This window comes from Lissotriton vulgaris, chromosome 11 (assembly GCF_964263255.1).
Source record: "Lissotriton vulgaris chromosome 11, aLisVul1.2, whole genome shotgun sequence".
Classification (NCBI taxonomy): domain Eukaryota; kingdom Metazoa; phylum Chordata; class Amphibia; order Caudata; family Salamandridae; genus Lissotriton; species Lissotriton vulgaris.
In genome coordinates this window covers 359,293,562-359,314,953 of record NC_141699.1, presented here as the reverse complement: position 1 = coordinate 359,314,953, position 21,392 = coordinate 359,293,562, and the positions used below count along the sequence as shown (strand labels likewise).

The following is a 21,392-nucleotide window of genomic DNA, read 5'->3' as shown; positions in this document are numbered from 1 at the left end:
ATATTTATATCTTTTTGTGACATTTGTAATAAAGCTTGAAACATTGAGAGAACATATTTGAACCAGTTGTTGTTGAATGGTTGCACAGATTGATGCTGAGGTATTGCTGAGTGATGTGGTGGCGACGAGTGATGCTGTGGCATGCTGTGGTAGCACATAGTGATGTTGTGGTGCCCCTGAGTGATGCTGTGGTGGTGCTGAGGGTGTGCAGAGTGTGAGGGTGTGCAGAGTGTGAGGGTGTGCAGAGTGTGAGGGTGTGCAGAGTGTGAGGGTGTGCAGAGTGTGAGGGTGTGCAGAGTGTGAGGGTGTGCAGAGTGTGAGGGTGTGCAGAGTGTGAGGGTGTGCAGAGTGTGAGGGTGTGCAGAGTGTGAGGGTGTGCAGAGTGTGAGGGTGTGCAGAGTGTGAGGGTGTGCAGAGTGTGAGGGTGTGCAGAGTGTGAGGGTGTGCAGAGTGTGAGGGTGTGCAGAGTGTGAGGGTGTGCGCGCAGAGGGTGAGGGTGTGCGCGCAGAGGGTGAGGGTGTGCGCGCAGAGGGTGAGGGTGTGCGCGCAGAGGGTGAGGGTGTGCGCGCAGAGGGTGAGGGTGTGCGCGCAGAGGGTGAGGGTGTGCGCGCAGAGGGTGAGGGTGTGCGCGCAGAGGGTGAGGGTGTGCGCGCAGAGGGTGAGGGTGTGCGCGCAGAGGGTGAGGGTGTGCGCGCAGAGGGTGAGGGTGTGCGCGCAGAGGGTGAGGGTGTGCGCGCAGAGGGTGAGGGTGTGCGCGCAGAGGGTGAGGGTGTGCGCGCAGAGGGTGAGGGTGTGCGCGCAGAGGGTGAGGGTCTGCGCGCAGAGGGTGAGGGTGTGCGCGCAGAGGGTGAGGGTGTGCGCGCAGAGGGTGAGGGTGTGCGCGCAGAGGGTGAGGGTGTGCGCGCAGAGGGTGAGGGTGTGCGCGCAGAGGGTGAGGGTGTGCGCGCAGAGGGTGAGGGTGTGCGCGCAGAGTGTGAGGGTGTGCGCGCAGAGTGTGAGGGTGTGCGCGCAGAGTGTGAGGGTGTGCGCGCAGAGTGTGAGGGTGCGCAGAGTGTGAGGGTGCGCAGAGTGTGAGGGTGCGCAGAGTGTGAGGGCGCGCAGAGTGTGAGGGCGCGCAGAGTGTGAGGGCGCGCGCGCAGTGTGTGAGGGCGCGCGCGCAGTGTGTGAGGGTGCGCGCGCAGTGTGTGAGAGGGTGAATGGATGAATGAATGAATGAAATTGTATTTATAGAGCGCAACTAAACCCATAGGCATCAAGGCGCTGAGAGATGGTACAACTGTTTGATCAGAGGAGGGCAAGGGGCAAGTTACAGGTATGCTTCTTGAAAAAGCCAGGTCTTGAGTGCTTTGCGGAAGAGGGCATGGGACGCAGGACCCTAAAGGTCATCAGGGAGCGTGTTCCAAAGTCTGGGTGCGAGGAAGCGAATCTGGCCTTGGATACCCGGGGGGCAACCAACAGATTTTTGTTGGAGGAGGTAAATGCCCTACCGGGGATATAGTGGGACACAAGTGAGCGAATGTCTTCGGGCCCAGTCCCGTTCAGGGCACGGTGCGTAAGGCAGAGAGCCTTAAAGTTTATCCTCGCCTGCATGGGGAGCCAATGCAGGTTCTTCCTAATGGCTGAGCCTGATGAATATATCGGGGCTTCCACGATAAACCGGGCCGCTGCATTTTGCACAATCTGAAGGCGTTGGACCAAGCCGTTGTTAATGCCTAGATATAGTACATTGCAGTAGTCTAGCCTGGAGGCTTTAAGGGCCACTGCAACCTCTTTGCGTGCTTCTGGGGGGAGATAATGAGTGATTTTTCTTTAAATCCTTAGTGCACCACAGCAGGTGGATACTGTCCTGCTGATTTGTCTATCAAGAGAAAGAGTGGTGTCCAGAATAACACCCAGGTTGGGGGCAGAGGAGGATGGCGTGGGGCAAGCGCCAAGGGCAGGGGGCCACCAGTCCATCGACCAAGTCTCGTTTTTGCCTCCAAACATAAGGACCTCAGTTTTCTTCCCATTCAACTTAAGGAAGTTCTTAACCATCCAGCTGGCGACCGCCTCCATACAGTTTTTAAAGTTAAGAGCTGTTATGTTCACAGATTGTGATATGGAGACCATGATCTGTGTGTCGTCGGCGAAGGAGAGAACTTCTAGCCCAAAGGATCTTACAAGCCTGGCGAGTGGGGCCACGTAGACGTTAAAAAGCGTCGGGCTCAAGGAGGAGCCCTGGGGGACCCCACACTTCACAGGCTTGATTGGCGGGATGAAATCGCCCAGCTTAACCCTTTGCTTCTGTTGGTCAAGGAAGGATGTAATAAGGCTGAGTGCAGGGCCATCAACTCCCAGCTTACTGAGGCGGCTAGCAAGAATAGTTGGAGACAGGGTGTCGAAAGCAACCGTTAGGTCTAACAGCACCAGTAGAGTGGTCTGGCTGCTGTCTACCTTAGCCCGGATGCTGTCGACAACCACTGTAAGCGCCGACTCCGTACTATGTGCCCTCCGAAAACCGTGCTGTGAGGGATCCAGGAAGCTGGAGCTGTCAAGGAAGGCACTCAGATGGTGATTAAGGTGTGCCTCCAAGAGCTTAGCAGGGGCAGGGAGAAGGGAAATGGGGCGGAAGTTTTTTAAAATCCCGGGGTCCAGAGTAGGTTTTTTTAATAGGGGCTTGACAATGGCCATTTTCCAAGTAAGGGGATAGATCCCTTCTGAAATGGCCAGATTCATTACCTCCACAAGGGGGGGGGGGGCAAAATTACCTGCCTACATTCTTTCAACATTTTTAGGGGGCAGGGGTCAAGCGGGGATCCGGACTTAAGCTTGTCCAGAAGCAAGCTAAGATGGTCGGTAGTGAGGGGGGGGAATGGGTGAGGCGATATTGTGGATCGGTCACCTTATTCTCCAGAATCACGGCAGGGGGGGCAGGGGTTGCAGGGTTGAGATTAAGAGCTTCCAAGTCTGTGTAAATATCCAAGATCTTAGTATGGAAAAATGTGGAAATCTGATCACACAGATCTTGGGAAGCTACTATAGGGTCAGGTGACTGGAGGAGGGATAGGGTGTCGACTATTTTGAACAGTTCCCTAGGGGAACTAAGTGAGGCAGTTAGTTTGGAATAGTGCGCCTTCTGTTCTGCGAGCACTGCCGCTTTATAGCCTTTAAGGAGGATTTTGTGTTTCTCCTTCTCTTTGGGGTCCAGGTGTGACCTCCATAGTCTTTCTTGCTTCCTGCATCCCTGTCTGAGGGTCCTAAGGGAATCCGAGAACCAGGGGGCCGAAGGCCGCTTCCTGGCAGAGTAGTGTTGGCGCAAGGTATTCAACGGCCTCCGCCAGGGTGTTAGAGAGGTCAAGAGCCGCAGCATCGGCATTTCTTCTTGGCAGGGGCTTAAGTCTGGACAGGAAGGGCGTAAGAGTACCATTGTTTATCTCCCTGAAGTTCCTCCTCAGTTCCCACTTGTTGTGATCCGCCTGGGGCCCAGTGGAGAGGGAAAATACGAATTCAAGGGGAATGGCCAGGTGGTCCGACCAGGACAGAGGGAGGGGAGAACCGGTCTGAAGTCGGGGGTCATTGATAAATACCCCACCCAGAGTGTGCCCAGCTAGGTGGGTTGGACTAACCACTAACTGGGGCAGGCCACAGGAAGCTAGGGAGTCTAACAGATGGACAGTATCGGGGGAGTTGGAATTTTCCAGATGGAAATTAAAGTCCCCAAGAATGGTTAGATTGGGTCTATCAATGTAAGGTTCCAGGATCTTGAAAAGTCCTTGACTAAAAGCAGACCTGGGGCCAGGGGGTCTGTAGATCAGGATCCCAGTGAAGGAGATCATGGAGGAAGGGTTTAGGGTGAAAGGCAAAGCCTGAAAGGGATCGAGCAGGGAGGACAGGTAAAAGGTTCGGCATTTTATTGAGCTGTGGTACAATATCCCCAGCCCCCCTCCCACACAACCTACTCTGTCCATTCTAGCCAGAGCATAGCCTTCAGGGATAGCATTTATTAAGTCAGGCTCAGAAGAGTCCGTGGCCCAGGTTTCAGTAATAAAAACCCAGAACTAAGATGAATTCCCTAAAGGTGATCTTGTTTTTAACCAACGAGCGGGTATTAGTGAGGAAACCCGTGTGGATAGAGGTGAGTGGAGGACATGGCTTTGTAGAGGAAGGCCGACTATTGGCGGTATCCGAGATGTTATGATGATTGACTATCTCGTTACAACCGCAAGCTAGGATATTTCTAAGCGTTTCCGGGGAGGAGGAATGATGGCAAGGTAGCCAAGGGGGTTTGAGGGCTCGTAAAGCAGAGAGGGTATATAGGGGTTCTCCTGATGCAGGAGGGAGCAGGGGAGCAACGTCCCTGGCGCTTCCTTGGCGCAGACGGGCTGGACTCAGGCGTGACTCCGACGCGGATACAGCGCGCCCGCTGACCCCGTCCGCTGCGCTGAGGCATGCCCGTCTCTTTAAATAGTGTACCTCTAGTGCAGAGTGTGATGCCTCCCAACCCAAAATGGCCGCTGCCGGAAGCCCGGGACCGAGGGACTCAGCACCTGACTCTGCTGAGTACAACTCGGAATGCGGGGAAAGTGAGTGAGAAGGTGAGTTTAAAATTGCTAAAATAAAGCAGAGTGCAGGGAATAATTTCTAAAGTGAATTAAAAGAAGGGGTGAAGCGCCGCAATAAAATCCGCGAGCAAGCCCCAGCGTTAGCACAAGTAATCTGGCATCACAACAGCGCAACCTCCCGGCTTCCGCCTCAGGAGGGTAACAAACAGCGATGAGAGTGCAGTATGGGCAGAGGGTGTAGTGTGTGTGTGTGTGTGTGAAGTGCCCACTATGAACTGAATGTATGCAAGCACAGGTGTACAAGATCTGGTAGTCCACAAGGCATGGCTCTTTGTCACAGAGAGGTCACTAGCCTAGGTAGGGGTCAGGCCAGTTTGCCAAAAATTAATCATGCTTGGGCCCTAGAAAGCACACACGCCTGAACTGGAGAGTCGCGATTCAGCACATGAAGGATGATTTTCAAGGGCGGTGACTGTTCTTGTGTGGGCTAGACCTCCTGAACTGCAAAGTGCTTTTAGAAACTCAGAAGCCTCCTACCCTCTGAATACCTGCGACTACATAGGGAGAAGGAGAGTGGGAGATGGCATGGGATCTAAAGATGAGAGAAGGGTGCGGGGAGATGAGTGAACATCGATGGAAATAGTGGAAGATGGAGGGAGGAGAACTAAAAGGTGATAAGATGAGGCAGGATCATGAGGTAAGAGTACAGAAAGAGCAGAAGCTGGGGAAGGAGAGAGAAAAGAAAATAGAAGAAATGGAGAAGCATGGGGAGCGGGCAGGAAAGAGATGGGGGTGAGAGGATAAAGAGTTGGATAGAAGGACCAGGAGAAAAGGATGGAAGGTGGTGAGAAGAGGGTGGATGAGATAAGGGCGAGGATGTAGGTGGAAGAGAGAGACTCAAAAGAGATGGGAGTGGAAAGAGACTATAGAGGAAAAGGAGACTGGAGAAGAGCAAGAAAGAGATCAGGGGGGAGGGGGCAGGGAGGCCAGAGGATCTTTGAAGCATCCAGACTGTCATGAAGAAAATAAGGTGCGAGGTCGAGGTGAGGCCAGAAAGAGATGAGAAGGGCGGATGGAGAGGGGAGAGAGGAGGTTAACATATGGCGGTGGGGACGGAAACATGCTAGAAATGACGAGCAGGGAGAGAATAAAACAGATGTGGAGAAGAGAAGGGGTTTACGCAGGAAGAGGGGAAGTAGGACGCTGCAAGGCGAGGAAAGAACATCGGAAGATGAGAAAGAGGGGTGGGGAGAACAGAAGGAGATGAGGACGGATAAGCATAGGGAGAGAAAATAAAGAAAATGAGGCGAGAGTGGAGAAGATAACGAGATACAGAAGAGACTATGGCGGAGGGGACGAAAACAATGATATGGATGAAAGGATGGGACGGAGGCTGGAGAAGTGAAGGGCATGGAGGGCAAGAGAAGGGTGAGGGAGCGAGCACAGGAAGGAGGAGGAAAAAGCTTCTGAGGGAATAGTGGAGGGGAGAAGAGAAAGGAGAAGCAAAGGGAAGAGAGACAAGAATGAAATGTGGGTGCGTAAGAAGGGTAGGAAAGAAAGAGTGACGGGTGAGGACTCTAGGGTGGAATATTGTAAGAAATGGGAGGCAAAGAGAAGTGATGTGAAGAAAGTGGATGAGAGAACATTATAAAAGAGTGCTGCTCTAGAGGGTACACGAGGAGAGGGAGGACAGGGCATGAAAAGAGCACATGAAGATGCTTACAGGTGGTGAGAGGGAGCAAAGGGAGGGCTGGGGAAGTAATGATGTGGAAGAAGTGAGGCGTATCCAGAGATTGGGGGCTGGGGGGGGCGGTAGAGGAGTGCTGGTTTGTAGAGAGGATTCCTGTAAACAACAAGCTCTTGGCATTGCTGTGATTAGGGGGGAGGAGAAATGCGGCTCGGGAGCAAATGGTAACGAGCGCGTGAATGGGAAGAGCGGCCGTGGGAGGTGGGAGGGGAAGTCGGAGAGTGCGAAGTGCAGGCGGGGAGCGGAGCCTTTGAAGTGTGTGTGATGTGGTGATGCGAGGCATGCGGATAGAAGCGCGTTCACGAGACCACATGCACTTCTGGAAATCCGCTTTTTTCAAAGCTTAGTTTAGCTCTTATTTTAGCCCCTATAGTCTCATCCTATTCATTCCTTGCGGAATGGAATAGGACAAGACCTAAAAATAGGCCAAGGCCCAATACACAACCCCACAAAGGTTAGTACTTTGGCCAATACAAGGGAGAGAAGCTGGGTGAAGAGAGTGAGGCTGACAACCATGCTGCTATGGGGCCTGCTTATCAACCTTGATACAGAACAGGAGCAATCAGCGGCTGAGCAGAGAAAGGTGATGCAGTGAGTTCCGGAGAGTCACATCGAAGAGTCCCAGGCGGCATTACTAGTAGCGGCACACCCAATAGTAACAAGCGTATATTGCATCCCTGTTGTGCTAGTGAGGGGTGTAAGAAAGTACCCTCTTTTTGCATGGTTGCCCCCACTTTTTGAATAAAAAATGATGGCGAGCGGAGCTCTCCAAATTTTTCGAGTTTAATAACTATGTATTTCGTGTAATTACTGAGTGCGTGCAGAACAGGTGGTGGGAACTGCCAGTGTCCCTGCGACTTATTACAAAATCAATATCTTCCGAACTTTCGGAAGGACCTGTGTGCACTGCAAGATGTTAACAACATCTGAAGCAAATTAGAATTCAATATACATAATTTACAACCACATTTGTCAATGATACATTCAACCAACAATTCAAATTTTTTCACAACGAAAAAAATGTAATGTTTATTGCATTCATGCATGTATATATATCACATCGAAAATCATATAATTAAATGATCAGTAAAACGTAAAAGCTTTTTCACAACCTGTTTCTTGAAGAACATCATTGATATAAGCTTCTATGAGGTCCACAAAGGAAAAGCATTGATTCCCTATACATTTTGGACCCCTTGTCCCTTCCTCTGGGGCCACTACATACAAACAAAAATTAAAATGTTAGTTCCAATCAATATTAGTTGCAAGAATTTAATAATATCATTGCCAAAACTGCCTAGGAGGTGGAACAACTCTCTCATTCAATGACATCACACTGTGCTTATGCAGTGATCAACATGCTTAAATGACATTGTAGTACCCTCTTCACATCGGTGAGGAACAACTTTACAAACCAATTCACACCGTAGCCGATAATCCAGTGAAATTAACAATGCCCGTATTTACAAACCAAAGTACACAGTAATGAATGAGAAATGAACAATGCCCATATACAGAAATACTCACAAATTTGGAGACCCCGCACATCACGGCTCGTCTATGCCCCCTCCCACAAGAGGGTGGCCTATTAGAGGGTGTTGTCACCCAAGGTAAGGTGCCCATTGGCCCTCCTGCTACTCCCCTAAAATGCCCCTAAATCTAGTACTTAGGTGGCTCCCCCAGACCTGGAAACTAGAGCTGCGATGACCTATGAGGAAAGAAGACATCCCTGCAGAAGAAGCCTGAAGACGACGACTGCCTTGGCCGCAGCACTACTGGCCTTTCTCCAGGTTTAATGAACCTGTGACCTGTCTTGCAGCCAGCAACCTCTGAAACCCCTGGGAAGACTGCTGCCTTCAATAAAGAATCCAATCTCCTGTGGACAGCGGACCTGTCCAGAAGAAACCAACAACTAAGACTTCGGATCCACGACTGGGGCCCACTCTGCACCCGATGCCCACGGGCAGAGTCTGAGTTCCCCAACTGTCCAGTGAAGTCTCCCCAGCGATCAGGACTCTAAATTCAGCTTTGGCCGACCGCTCCTGATGCCCACGATGGTGCTGCAAAGAGAATCTGAAGAGCCCCCTACCCCCACCGCGTCCGGTCCAGTAAGATTTCCGACTTCTAAATGCACCCCTGCATCCGCAGCCCCAGGCTTTGGTGAGCTTGACCAGCTGTGCTCCTGTGACCCCCAACACCTCAACTTACCTGAGCTGTCGCTGGTGCACTGCCTGCAGCCTCTGGTTCGACGCCTGCAGTCTGTTTCCAAAAAGAAGACACTGCATAGGCTTGCATTGGGCGCGCAACAATGTGTTTGCACCCTGCCGGCCCTGTGCCACTTGTGGTGTATGTTTGATGCTGCTTTGTTTCCCCCACCCCTTCATGTCCTGATCCTAACACCCAAAGCTTGGCCCCCGCAACTGTTCCATTTACCTGCAAGCAGCGTGGCTATACGAACCCCCAGGCTCCATTGAAACGCATTGTGCTGAACTCCGTTTTTGACCTCTGCTGTAGGCGGCCCCTGTACCATTGGTGGTGCAGTGTTGGTACTTACCTACTCCTTGCCCAGTGCTGACCTTTGGTCCCGAAGACTGGAACTGTAAGTTGTGAACCTAACTGATTAACAGCAAAACTGTTTTTCCATAGGATAACATTGAACTATTCTGAAAATATTCTGTCCATTTTTTAAAGCCAAAGTATTTTTAATTAAAAACATACCTTGTTGTGAAGATCTTGGTCATAAAATAAAGTGCAAACAAAGTATAATTTTCAAAAATTGGTCTGGATCGCCTTCTTGAGTCGTGTGTCCATTATTGATCACTGTTGTGCAATAAATGTCTTACACCTCTCTGTGTTAGGCCTAAGGCTGCTCACCCACACTACCACTATTAGAGCACTTTGGGGTTTACATTGAGCCCTGTACACTTCTGGGGAACCTCTGGACTCTGTTCACAGTATAACCACCTAGTGGTGATACCGTATACAAAGCCAGCTTCCTCCAGTTTCCGTTGGTTCTCACACAGTATTGTAAAGTCAATAGTTAAATCATCAAGGCTGGCTTCCAAAGCAGCATGAAATTGTGCAGTAGCTGTCAACATAACTGGTTGCAGCTGCAGAGCAACCTCAGTGGCAGTTTCTTGTGAGGGTTTGGTACCAGGCAGTGGCGGTCTGTAATTTCAGGAGGGAGGGGGGCAGACTGGACCCATGCACACATACACACTCACAGCCGTGCACTCTCACGCACACACCCACACACATCCATTCACAACACCCATTACCAAACATCCATGCATTCATACATGCACGCACCAAACATTCATACATACATACATGCACCAAACATTCATATATACACACACGCACCAAACATTCATACATACAGGCACACGCCAAACATACATACAGGCACACGCCAAACATTCATACATACACACATGCACCAAACATTCATATATACACATCCTTCATTGGCGGGAAGGCAGCAGTCCCAAGTCATCACCGAGTTGGAAGGGGTCAGTGAGACTGCTGACCCCACCCCATTTTGTGATGAAGTCTCATTGATTGACACTCGACCAGGGGCGCTTCAGGGCTTAAAACTGAAGAGCCTCCTCTCAGTGACGCTACTCCTCTCCTCACTGAGTGGAGGGCCTCAGGGACCTTTGCTGAGCTGTGACTTCCTCAGCCCTGCAAAGTTCAGCTCAGGCAGCCAGGAGCCTGTGCATTAGCGCATGACTGGCTCCTGGTTGCCTGACCTTAAATGAACAGTGTCTGCCAGGCTGATATTTATTCAGCCTGACAGACCTTGTTCGTGGGGGGCAAAAGGTGGTGGTGGGGGGGTTGCTCCTCTGCCCCAATGGGCCCTGCGGGTGTCGCCGTTTGGGAATTCGGTTCCAGAGCGCATCTGTGGGTGTCTCGTGTCCTGCCCATTCGATGTGAAGACCTCGGTACATCAATTGGTAGGTTTGTGGCACAATAGGCTCTCAACTCAGTGATGACTCGGTCCTGTGCAAGGATCGGTCCCTGACCCGCCTCTCCCTGTATCGGTACCCAAAGTCTTTTCAGGGAACACGAGCGGCCAGGGCGCACCGGAGCGGTTACACAAATAAGGGTGGGGAACCCACGGCCACGTGTCCGGCCATACCACCTCCAGGGTCCATGGGATCTTCTAAGTTATCGTTTCCCGGACAGCCTTTCAGGGGTCCCGAACCTCCATCATCTTCAGCAGGCTTAGTCCCACAGAGTGCATTTAGCTACAGACATGATGCCTAAGTTCTGTTTAAAAAGCTACTCATGACCTGCCTCACCCAGCAGAGTCTGCCAGAAGTACATCAGGGTGCACAAGCAGCCCGGGCCGTCTGGGGACGCCAAAGCTTCCGGACCACAAAAATAAGGGTGGGGGTGCGGCAACCCCAAAATCATATGGGCCATGGAAGCAGTCACTCTCCTCCAGAAAGGGCATCCGGGCGCTCACACTACCCCAGCAGGCCTCACAGCGACCCCCGGGGAATGATAGCCACCACTTATCTCCAGCTGTGGAACAGAGAAAGCAGGGCCTGTCCCAGATCGCGCTCGTATCCCGGCAGGCCACTGGCCCGACTTGGCACAAGCCCAGCTTACCCACTGCACCCGCCACGGTATCTTGGCGTATCAGCAGTCTCAAAGGCTGGCCAAGTGATTGCTGCTCATGTGGGCAAACTCCCTACAGAGCAGGGGCCGAGGGCGGCCCAGGTCTCCGCTAGTAGCCTCTACCCCTCAACGAAGTCGAACTAATGCCTCGGATGGGTCCCGCCGCTGCTGGATTAGTCCGGATGCAGCGGGTGGAATGGAGCTCCTCTAAGCTGTGGCTGCCATGTTGGGCTGCCCGCTACGCCCCCATAACCGATCTAACATTGTTTTCCATTGTATTCGGCAATTGTGGTGAGAAACCGAAAATGAAGAAAAATGTTTTAAAAAACGAGTTCAGTAGTGTCAGCTACTTGTTTTTGTCTTCTTCATATAATCATCTTTTAAAAAGTGTACATTTATTTAGGACGCCTTTCTTACAGAGACAATCTGTGTGTATACCTTAAAAGGAAAAATTTTAATAGCTTTATGATTGGCAATGATTAGAATGAAAAAGGTATGGCATTATGGTTTCGTGGTGGTGAAGTACTATAATTATGATATATTTTCCAGTAGTATATGAGGACATTCTGTTTGGGTGCTGGGGATTGTTACAGTATGACTTTCTCACATGCAAATTTTTTTTTTCTGCTATCTTACAGACGATAACATTGATGAAACATATGGCGTGAATGTGCAGTTTGAGTCCGATGAAGAGGTGAGATTTAATGGTGCACCTTCATTACAGGTGTGCCGTGCGCAGCTCACTGACGAGCCGCCTGAAGGTGGGGCTCAGTTAAGCTATCTGTGTATTGAAAAGTTGGCAGCAATGACCATATGAGGAGTTTGCCAAGATGTAGAGGGTCATCATGATGATGGCAAGGGAAGCAGACTATCTTTTCAGGGGCATTCAATATGTCTGCATCTTCCCGGACGCAGTGGAGCGGTCTGGGCTTACCTGTGGCAAAGGGGCCGTGTGAGGGCCCAGTGGGCCTCGTGTAATGGGGCATTCCTTTTCAGAAGGGCACAGTCTTGAGAACTAGTCACCCTTTTATAAATGTAAATCCCTCTAGCCTTGCACAGACTGCTTAGGAGCATTTTTTTTACCAATGTTTCTTTTGTGGAGTAATGATGGCGAAGAAGTCTCCTGCATTGTAACAGGCTAGTGTAGCTTTGTGTAATGCTCTGACACACTTCAAGCAAAACTTTCTTGCACGTAGCAGCGGTGAACAAAAGTGTCCATATTTTGTGACCTACTCCACTCAGTCGTTTTGCCTGTGATGTAATTTTCATTTTCTTAATAAAAATCAGAATAAATATTGCACTTTCAAGGTAGCCTAACAGTTATTTGTTGGGTTGCTTTGTGTTATGCTAAGAAATGGACTCTTGTGTTTTTTTACTCAGGCATGTAATGCATATTTGTATTGGCAAGCCATGTTTCCACAATTTACTCAGTGGCTCTACTGTCAGAAGGGTTGAGCTAAAATAAAAAGGTCCCTATAGTCCAGGAACATTATCAATTACCTTTCATCTACTCTATTTCTAAATGTTTTCACTAGGTTAAGTCTAACTTATATTACGCTTGGAAAACCCTTTGCCCGTTTGCTCCTTCAGTTCTCTACATGGCTCAGTTGTACAGTTAAGAAGCAAATGCTAGAATACTTATTACTTACTAGCCTAAGCTTAGAATCTGGGGAGTTTGTGGCTCCAGTCACTCTCAAGCTCGTTTCCCTTTACAATCCTTTTTTTAGTAATTCGAATGCACGCGTTGTCTGTCTTCCCTCAAATATATGGAGTTGTTTTCTTTATTGAAAAAGCATTTGTTTGCCACTCTCTCCATCGCTCATTTCAATTTAGTTAGCTTAATGCTTTTTTAATAAAAACTCTCAGGAGGCTTTAGGTCTCTTCAAAGTTCTGAAGCTTTTCATCTGAAACAACCAGTCTGTGAAAGTTAAAGGACATTAAACAAGGCCTTCTCAATCTGCTTTACTATGATTTTGTAATTTCATTCCTCCTACTACCCACTGCTCTCTTCTTTTAAAAATAAATTTGAATGATTTATCTTCTTGCATCATTTCCCAATGCGATTCTTTCCATTCAAGAAGCACCGTCCTCTGTCTTTTTGAAACCATATGGGCACTGTGACCAGAGAAGGCCATTAAGCGCTGCAGCACTTATTATGCCACCCTTAGAGGCCCTGTACCCTGACAGTCACACACTGCCTTTGCCAGCTCAGTGTCTTGGTGCAGAACAAAGTGAACAGTCAACATGGCACACCTCTGTGTGCCATGCCCACAAACCACTGCCCTGGCATACATCAGTCACCCCTCTAGCTGGGTCCCCTATGCCAGTGGCGAGGGTAAAGGTGCATGAGCCCCGTACCCCTACAGTACCCAGGTCCATTCCTGGGCACTGTAATTACAGTACTGCCATTTAGAGTATATATGGTGCTGGGAGTTTGTCATTATGAACTCCACAGCACCATAATGTCTACACTGAAGACTGGGAAGTTTGGTATCAAACTTCTCAGGACATCAAACCTACACTGATGCCAGTGTGGGATTTAATGTAAAATGCACAACAGAGGGCATCTTAGAGATGCCTCCTGAAACTCGACTAACTTCTAGTGACCTGACTGAGTGGCTGCTTAGGCTGCCCCAACTAGACCTGTTTCTGGACCCTGGGTCGAGAGCTTGCTGCTCTCAGGAGCCTCAAACAATGCACATCCTGAGACGAGGTGCCAAGCCTCCTCCCCCAGGATGGGCAGGGTTCACGAAGGAGAAGCTTCAAAGGCATGCCTCCTTTGTGAGCCTCTCAAGACCATTTGCTGTTTTCAGCAGCTGAACCCCACTAGTTCTACCCCCCACTTGGTGCGGGAGAACTGGTGTTTAAAAACAAGTGAGGAAGAGAGGTGTTCCCACCTCTGCCAACTCCACCCCTAAGGTGGTGGAGGCGAGGTGAAGCACAACCTCGAGTCCCCGCCATCTTGAGGATGGGGGGACCCAACCAACCGGGGAAAGGTTCCTGCCCCCTCCCACTGGAGAGTGGCAGAATACGGGGTGTACCTACCCCAGGGAAGGGACCCATTGGCCCCTGCCCTTTACCTACCTGTAATGCTCCTAAATTTAGTATTTAGGGGCACCCTGAACCTTCCTTCGTCAGATCCAGCAACAGCAAGAAAAGAAGAGAAAAAGAACAAGAAGTTGTGCAGAGCTAACAAGAGGATGACACCCACTGACTTGGCCCCAGTCCTATAGGCCTGTCCCCCCTCGAACCTGCTCCTGCCAAACCCTGTGTGTCCAGCAGCCAGCAACCTCACAAACTCCGGAGGACCTGCCTGACTTCACTTTCAAGATTGTTTTTCCTGTGAACACCGGACGTGTTTAAACTGCAGCTTCTGGTGCCAGCCAGGAACCGCGAATCCAGCCCACTCTGCACCTGCTGAACCCAGCCCAAGCTTGAGTGGAAAAATACCTCGAGGAGGTCCCCCCGGCGATCCTGACCCGAGATCTGGCGACCCCTGACCTGCCTCAAGCCTCCAGACGGTTACTGCAGTCTCAATCCAGATGACCCCCCTACCGCGACTAGAGCTGGTAAGAAAATCCAACGTCCAAAGGCACTGCTTCACCCGACGACCCACGGCCTGGTGCGCCCAACCAACCCTCAACATCCCAACTTACCCCTCGAAGTGGTGGTCGCTCGAGGAATATCCCCATCCAGAGCCTGCAGTGTTTCTTGTCCCAGAGAATCTCCATTGAAATAAACAGGGCACCCAACCTTAAAACAGCAACCTGCACCCGGCACCCGGCAGCCATAGTGCAGCTGAGGGTGCACCTTTGGTGCTACTTTTGTCCCCAACTTGCCCTGAGCTAAATCCTAGGAGCTTGGCTCCCACAACCCCGTGGCCTGCTTGCCACCGACCGGAGCCCCCCTATCCTCCATAGGATAACATTGGGCCTCAACACTCTGCACCCGGCCGCCCTAGTGCCACTGAGGGTGCAACTACAGTGCATCACTGACCCTAGTAGGTCCCTGAGTCTAACCCCAGAACCCTCACTCCAAAGATTGAGTACTTACCTCGAAACCGATAACCCGTTTTTCCTCATTGGATAACATTGACACTTTTTCTCCCAAAAAGTTTGTCGACTTTTGAAAACTAAGAATATTCTTTAAAAATCACCCAAATTACCAAAACTAATTCGCTCAACAGTTTGCTGGAAAGGTCCCAGTGCTGAATCCAAGTATCCAGCACTGAGTAGGAAAAGTAATGTAAAAGTAACTTAGCTGTGAATTGAATTTCCTTCCATAGGATAACATTGGTGGCTCTATGTGAAAAAGTTTCTAAGTGTCAACTTTTGAAATGCAAGAATATTCTTTAAAAACAATACGACTAACTAAAACGCATTTACTCAACTGTTTTCAGGAAATGTCCTAGTACTGAATCTAGGATCCAGCACTGTTAAAAAAAAAAAAAAAGTAATCCCAAAAGTAACTTTCCTGCAATTTATTGAAAAAGCCTATTCATTCCATTGTACTGTATTTGCTAAGTGTTGCATTCTACTGCTCCCCTGTAAATCAAACAAAGTACAATTCCAATTGCATTTTCAAACAGTTCTATATCTAGTAACTTATTACTGAAAAGTATTTGCTTACCTGTACCAGGCTTGCTTGGTTCTAAAAATAAACTGTATATTTTTTTTTATAAAAAAACAATTTGCCTACAGTTCAGTTCTTGAGTGTGTGAATTCATTTGCTGACTGAGTGTGTACATCAAATGCTTAACACTGTCCTTTGATACTACCTTACTGCTCGACCAAGCTACCACTTTAGAGAGTAAGGTTCTATCTAACTTTAACCTCTGCCTACCTCTGGAGACTCTTGGACTCTATACACACTGTACCTCACTTTGGTGCAGTTTATATATAGAGCCAGTTTCTTACACCTCTTGAATCTGTTTTCCAGTAAATTACATTTAAAATAAACTGGAGCTTGAGAAAAGCTGGATATTAGAGAGTTGGCCTGAACATAAGAACAAAATCACAAATCACTGGAGTTTCTTTTGTTTTTAGGAAGGAGATGAAGACACCTTTGGGGAGGTTCGAGACGAGGCCTCTGATGATGATCTAGAAGGTGACGAGGCAGTTGTACGCTGCACTCTTTCTGCTAACGTAAGTTCTACATCCAGGAATTAGTTGACATACTTGATTACAGATAAGAGAGGAGGAAGGCGAGCAACAAGAGACTGTGCATGTGTAACAAACTGTTTGTTTGTGATTGGGTAAGGAGAAGACTGGTTCAGATATGCAAGAGTCTCTGCATGTATAAAAACCACACCAGTTGTGACATTGGGTCTGTGGAAGATGCCTCTATGTTTCATTATATCATATCATTAATTGGGTTGTAGTAGCCTCATCGACAATTTGATCTGGCGACAGAACATACTGGGGTACATAATCATCTGTGCATGTATGAGAGTTAAGCAGCCGGCTATTTGTAGATAATGGGCGCAGGGAGTCTGAGCATGGTAGCTTTTGGTCACTGTTTTAACATGGGATGCATATTTCACTCCAGCTCTCTTGCGAGACTTTCTGGATTCCCTGTGTATGATAGGTTCTCTTGTTATAGAGGTCTCCTTTGACAGCAGACCAAAGCCTTGCAGTTATGTGCAGCATAGCAAACTATACAGATGTGATTATATACAATAAAGACTGTCTGTTGAAGGGGTCAAAACCCCACTACTTCTGCACAATCACCAGCTTTTAAGTCCATGTTAGTCTACCATCTAGGGTTACCCCCACCCGCTCTGTTCTACTGAATAAGAAATTTCTGGCAAACCTGGAGCAGAAGCGCCTGATTATATAATACTGTGAACATGCAAAGTATGCAGTAATTTATTATGGGATGGTAATTTTTGTTTACTTTTTTTCCTTTTAGTCCAAGTGCAGTCCTGCTTTACTCGCTGTCTGGCAAATATGTATGCTTCAGCAGACTGTTTTCTTGTTTGATTTACTGCTCAAGGTTAATGGAGTGGGTGTGGTTTTTACAGACTGAGTGCTGATCAGTTGCAGCTGACACTTTTCTGGTGGTCTTTATAGTATCTGGTAAAACAAGAATACATTCCTTTTAGTTTGTGTTTGTGCAGTGGTACGGCTTGTGGTTTTGCTGTTACAGCATTTGACGCTCAGAAAAGAAGTAGAAAGTGGAAATTGCCATGCACACAGAGGGGGTGCCGCAGACATTTCTAGTGTATCTTTTGTGACTTGTGCACATGCTGGACTCTATTTTAAACATTTAGCTACAGCACACAAGTGTCTGAAGAGGTTACCTCTGACAGCCTACTTGTACAGGGGAACTAAGTACATGGTAGGAGAAGGTAGGCACTCAGCAGCCATTCAATGTCAGAGTATGATGGGGAAGAAAAAGATGTGGTAAGCTTCTGTGTGATGGGAGTCTTAATTGTGCATTGTCAAACTCATGCCTAGATACAGACGCTATAATTACAGTACCTTCCTCTTTCTCCAGCTTGTCGCCTCAGGGGAATTGATGACCTCTAAAAAGAAGGACCTTCACCCACGAGACATTGATGCCTTCTGGCTTCAAAGGCAACTCAGCCGCTTCTATGACGATGCTATTGTGTCCCAGAAGAAAGCTGACGAGGTTCTTGAAATATTGAAGGTATGAATATACATTCATTCACCAGCAAATTTGAAGCTGTGTGGGTCCTTTTTAATGTAGGGTCCAAGAAGCTGTTCCTCAATGGTGGCATCCCTCTCCTTATCCCGCATCGGGTCATCTGAGAGAGTCCTTTGAGGCTACCTCCCAGTTGTGATTTCTTGCGAGTGAATCACAGATAAGGCCATTGAATGCAGATCCTCTACCAGCATTTCACTGAAGTTGCTGCTTTTTCTAATGGTGCCAATTTGGCTTTTCCTCCGTGCTGTACCTTTGAGTGGGAGAATACGATAACCAGCTTATGTTATCTCTCCTCGTAGACGGCAGGTGATGACAGAGATTGTGAAAATCAGCTGGTGCTTCTCCTGGGTTTCAACACCTTTGACTTCATCAAAGTATTGCGTCAGCATCGCATGATGAGTAAGTATTCTGTTCTTCCGCATCACCGCTACATAAGCATAATCTAATTCTGCAACATTTGTACATCCGAGTTAGAGCCCTCCTCAATCAATCAATCAATCAATCTCTGATTGAATGGCTTTCTGCACTACCCCTAATTGAGAAATCTCTACTCTCTTTTGCATCTTTGAGTTACTAAGCATTGCCAAGCATGATAGGTCTCGTTGTTTACTGGCGTCACTTCACCTTTTGTGTTAGTAAATTGTTTTTGCTGATGCTCTTCTGCATTAGCAAAAAATATTAAAAAGGATGTATGCCAATGCGGAACAGCATTGGCAAAAATCAAAAGAAAAAAAGCTAAGTGTAATGACGTATATGCATGCATGTGTAACCATCGTGTGACAGTGCATTGCAGCTAAAGAATCAACCTGGTAGCAAATTGCAGTAGCCAGGCCCTAAAAAAATCCCTAAACCCCACTCCCTGCAGAGCATGAGGGATGGGGGTCAACAAAGAAGTGAATGGGAGGATACAAGGCAATGCCATGCTATGAGTAGCAGGGAACTGAAAGGTGGTGTAGAAGCAACGAAGGAGTTAAACACTCTGTAGGCAAGATCTTAAAATAACAAATCTACTATCACTAAGGAAGGTCATGCTTTGTCACAGCCCTTTAGTGAGTGCTGCTTTCTCCCCATGTGTGTGATCTTACATTCTTTGATTATTTTCTTTGCAGTTTTGTTCTGTACGCTATTGGCCAGTGCGCAGAGTGAGGCAGAAAAGGAGAGGATTATGGGTAAAATGGAAGCAGATGCAGAGCTTTCCAAGTTCCTTTATCAGCTGCAGGAGACTGAGAAGGAAGACCTCATCAGGGTATGAAACTCAGATTGCATGCTGGGAAATTAAAGGCACAAAATACAGAGTAGAATCTGATTTAGATGATAGTGGGTCAAAATGGTAGGTGGCTGCAGAGATATTACAGATATATATATATATATATATATAGTTTTCAATAGTAGTGTATCCTCTACCATTTTGATGTTACGCCAGAGTTATCAGTGTACAGTAAAAGTTATTAATGATAAACTTTTACAATTTGGGGGTAAAAAAAACAGCGATACATAGTAAAACAATAAAATGTATCTTAAATTATAATAACCTTAATTACACTTAATTAAGATTACACATTCTCAATCTTGTGGGCACTTCATTCATGATTTAAAACATGATTGATTACCGTAATCATTTTACTGCCTGATTTTCAGCAACCTGTGTTTCATAAATGTAATTATTTTAGTAGACTCTGTATAGGTTTTGCCTTACAACCATAACACACACACAGATTATGTGCGGATAGAGCTAGTTAATTATAAATATATAAAATCCAGCACATTAGGTCAAAGGCATACAATATTACTAAAATGTGACTCCCCAAATTACATAGTCAACACAGAGCTCAAATCCTTTTCTTAGCTTCTACGCAATGGTTTCTACTGAGTATCTTTAAGGGCTGGTGCTTCTTAATGGATTTTCGCTCTAGTCTCATTTTAACCTGCCCATCCTGTGAAGACCTTCCTCAAAACTATGCTCCATCACTAGATTTTTCAGCAAGTGCTTAATTTCAGGTGTGATACGGAGAAACCTTGTAATTTTTTTAACTCAAAAAGTGATTCAAAATGGGCCTCAAGACTAATGAACTTTGTCCTTTTTCATTTGTCTGTATTTCATCCTGTAGGGCCGATTTTTATTGTTCAGTCACCATGTTTTTTGGTTGTTTTTAAATAAAAATTCAATAATGCCCGCAGTGACGTCAAACTTTAAGCAAATAATTACCCACGGTCAACTGTGTTCAAGTTTAAATATCTTCTTTAGTTCAGTCAACTGAATTCTCTAGGTTTGTGTTTATGTTTATCCCCATTTTAGAGTACCAAACAACACCTCCGCATGGACCACACCTTGCTGTTAAATATCTTTAGGACAATGAAGTATAAGATATTGCCCTCAAATTTTGAGTAAAACAGTCATTCTCCAATTTGCAGTGAACCATTTCTCATTTAAAAGCCACATTTGTGATAGCTATGATCCATTGGCTGACTCTTTAATTCCCAAGTAATCGTATTCTCAAACATTTTCAAATGAGGTGGCTTTGATGTTTCAAACATAAGAACGAGCCATTTTAACAAAAAGCATGATTGTTGTTCTGTTGAAATACATTTTCAAATTACTGGAACTACTATAGTTGGAATGTAGATCCTGAAGCCGCTGCAGACCAATCTATGTTTTTCTATGAGCAGAAGGCAATGAACATAAGCTTGAGCAATATATGCGATGCCTCCTGATTTAGGGAGAAAACAATTCATATTCTTTACCAGGGAAAGTATGTCAGCAATGTAAGTCCAAGTTATTAGCGTTTACCTCACAATTTAAATATTTTGAGAAACCTCAAGAACAATCAGACTAAGTAACATAAACCTTGATATCAATGTTTTTGAAATGCCAGGTTTAATATATTTCATCTAAATTCGGCCATGTCATGTACCACATGTATTGTGGGTTGTTTCATGTGAAAATATGGTAACTGCATCATATACTGTAATTAATTCTCTCTTCATTGACTTTATCTAATCAGCTTATCTTTCTTAGAGTTGCACATCTTATGTGAGTATTAAGTCTAAAGATGTTTTTAAGGAGTTAGACAGATCAAAGCTACTGTACATAAGGTCTTAATATTTTATTTTAGGCTAGCAGGAAATGATGTAACTAGCCAATGCATTGCAGAAGATTTCCAAGTCACAAAATTAAATGATAGTTCATTATGGATGTTGCTGAGTAACGTAGCTGCCTATTCATAGGCTTCTACTTTTCCTTTCTGGTAATAACCTTTGTTCATGGTTGGCAGGAGGAGCGTTCTCGTAGAGAGCGTGTTCGTCAGTCCCGGGTGGACAATGACTTGGAGGCCATGGATCTGGAGACAGCAGGAGAGGTATGAAACCAGATGTTTATGTATTAAATAAACAATGACAATCCCTGGTTTGATATTAATCTGAACAGTTTTAAAGCCGAGTTGGGTGTTATGTATAATTAAAGATGCATCTGTTTTATATTGTTTGAGGGAACATGTCTTATTTACTGCAGTTAGCTATTGAAAGCTGTGGCATTACAGATGTTGTACCAGTATGGTTACATTTAGAGAAAAGCATGAGACTCTCCAGCAACCATTCCTCCCTTAGGCACAAGCTTGTGGAATGCTCACTGACTAGTTCCCTTCTGAGACATGACATGACAAAGTTTTTGCAAATACACTGTCCTTGATTTCTTTTTTGGCCTCAAATTACTGTAATAAAGGTAGACATTGTACCATGTAGTATGAATGTCAAATACAAACATACACAGAAGGAAGCTGTTAAAATTTGAAAGACAACTAATTAAACAAAAG

The 21,392-nt window shown here is 46.9% G+C and overlaps 1 protein-coding gene across 1 annotated transcript in view; it reads left to right on the top strand.

Moving 5' to 3' along the window:
• SNRNP200 (small nuclear ribonucleoprotein U5 subunit 200) overlaps nucleotides 1-21,392 on the top strand; it is a 442,987-nt gene that overhangs the window by 23,072 nt on the left and 398,523 nt on the right. The window contains exons 5-10 of the mRNA XM_086943332.1: nucleotides 11,553-11,608; nucleotides 15,960-16,058; nucleotides 17,413-17,565; nucleotides 17,883-17,982; nucleotides 18,693-18,829; nucleotides 20,856-20,939. Of these exons, the coding sequence (XP_086799458.1) occupies nucleotides 11,553-11,608; nucleotides 15,960-16,058; nucleotides 17,413-17,565; nucleotides 17,883-17,982; nucleotides 18,693-18,829; nucleotides 20,856-20,939 (629 nt within the window). The remainder of the gene's footprint in view (nucleotides 1-11,552; nucleotides 11,609-15,959; nucleotides 16,059-17,412; nucleotides 17,566-17,882; nucleotides 17,983-18,692; nucleotides 18,830-20,855; nucleotides 20,940-21,392) is intronic.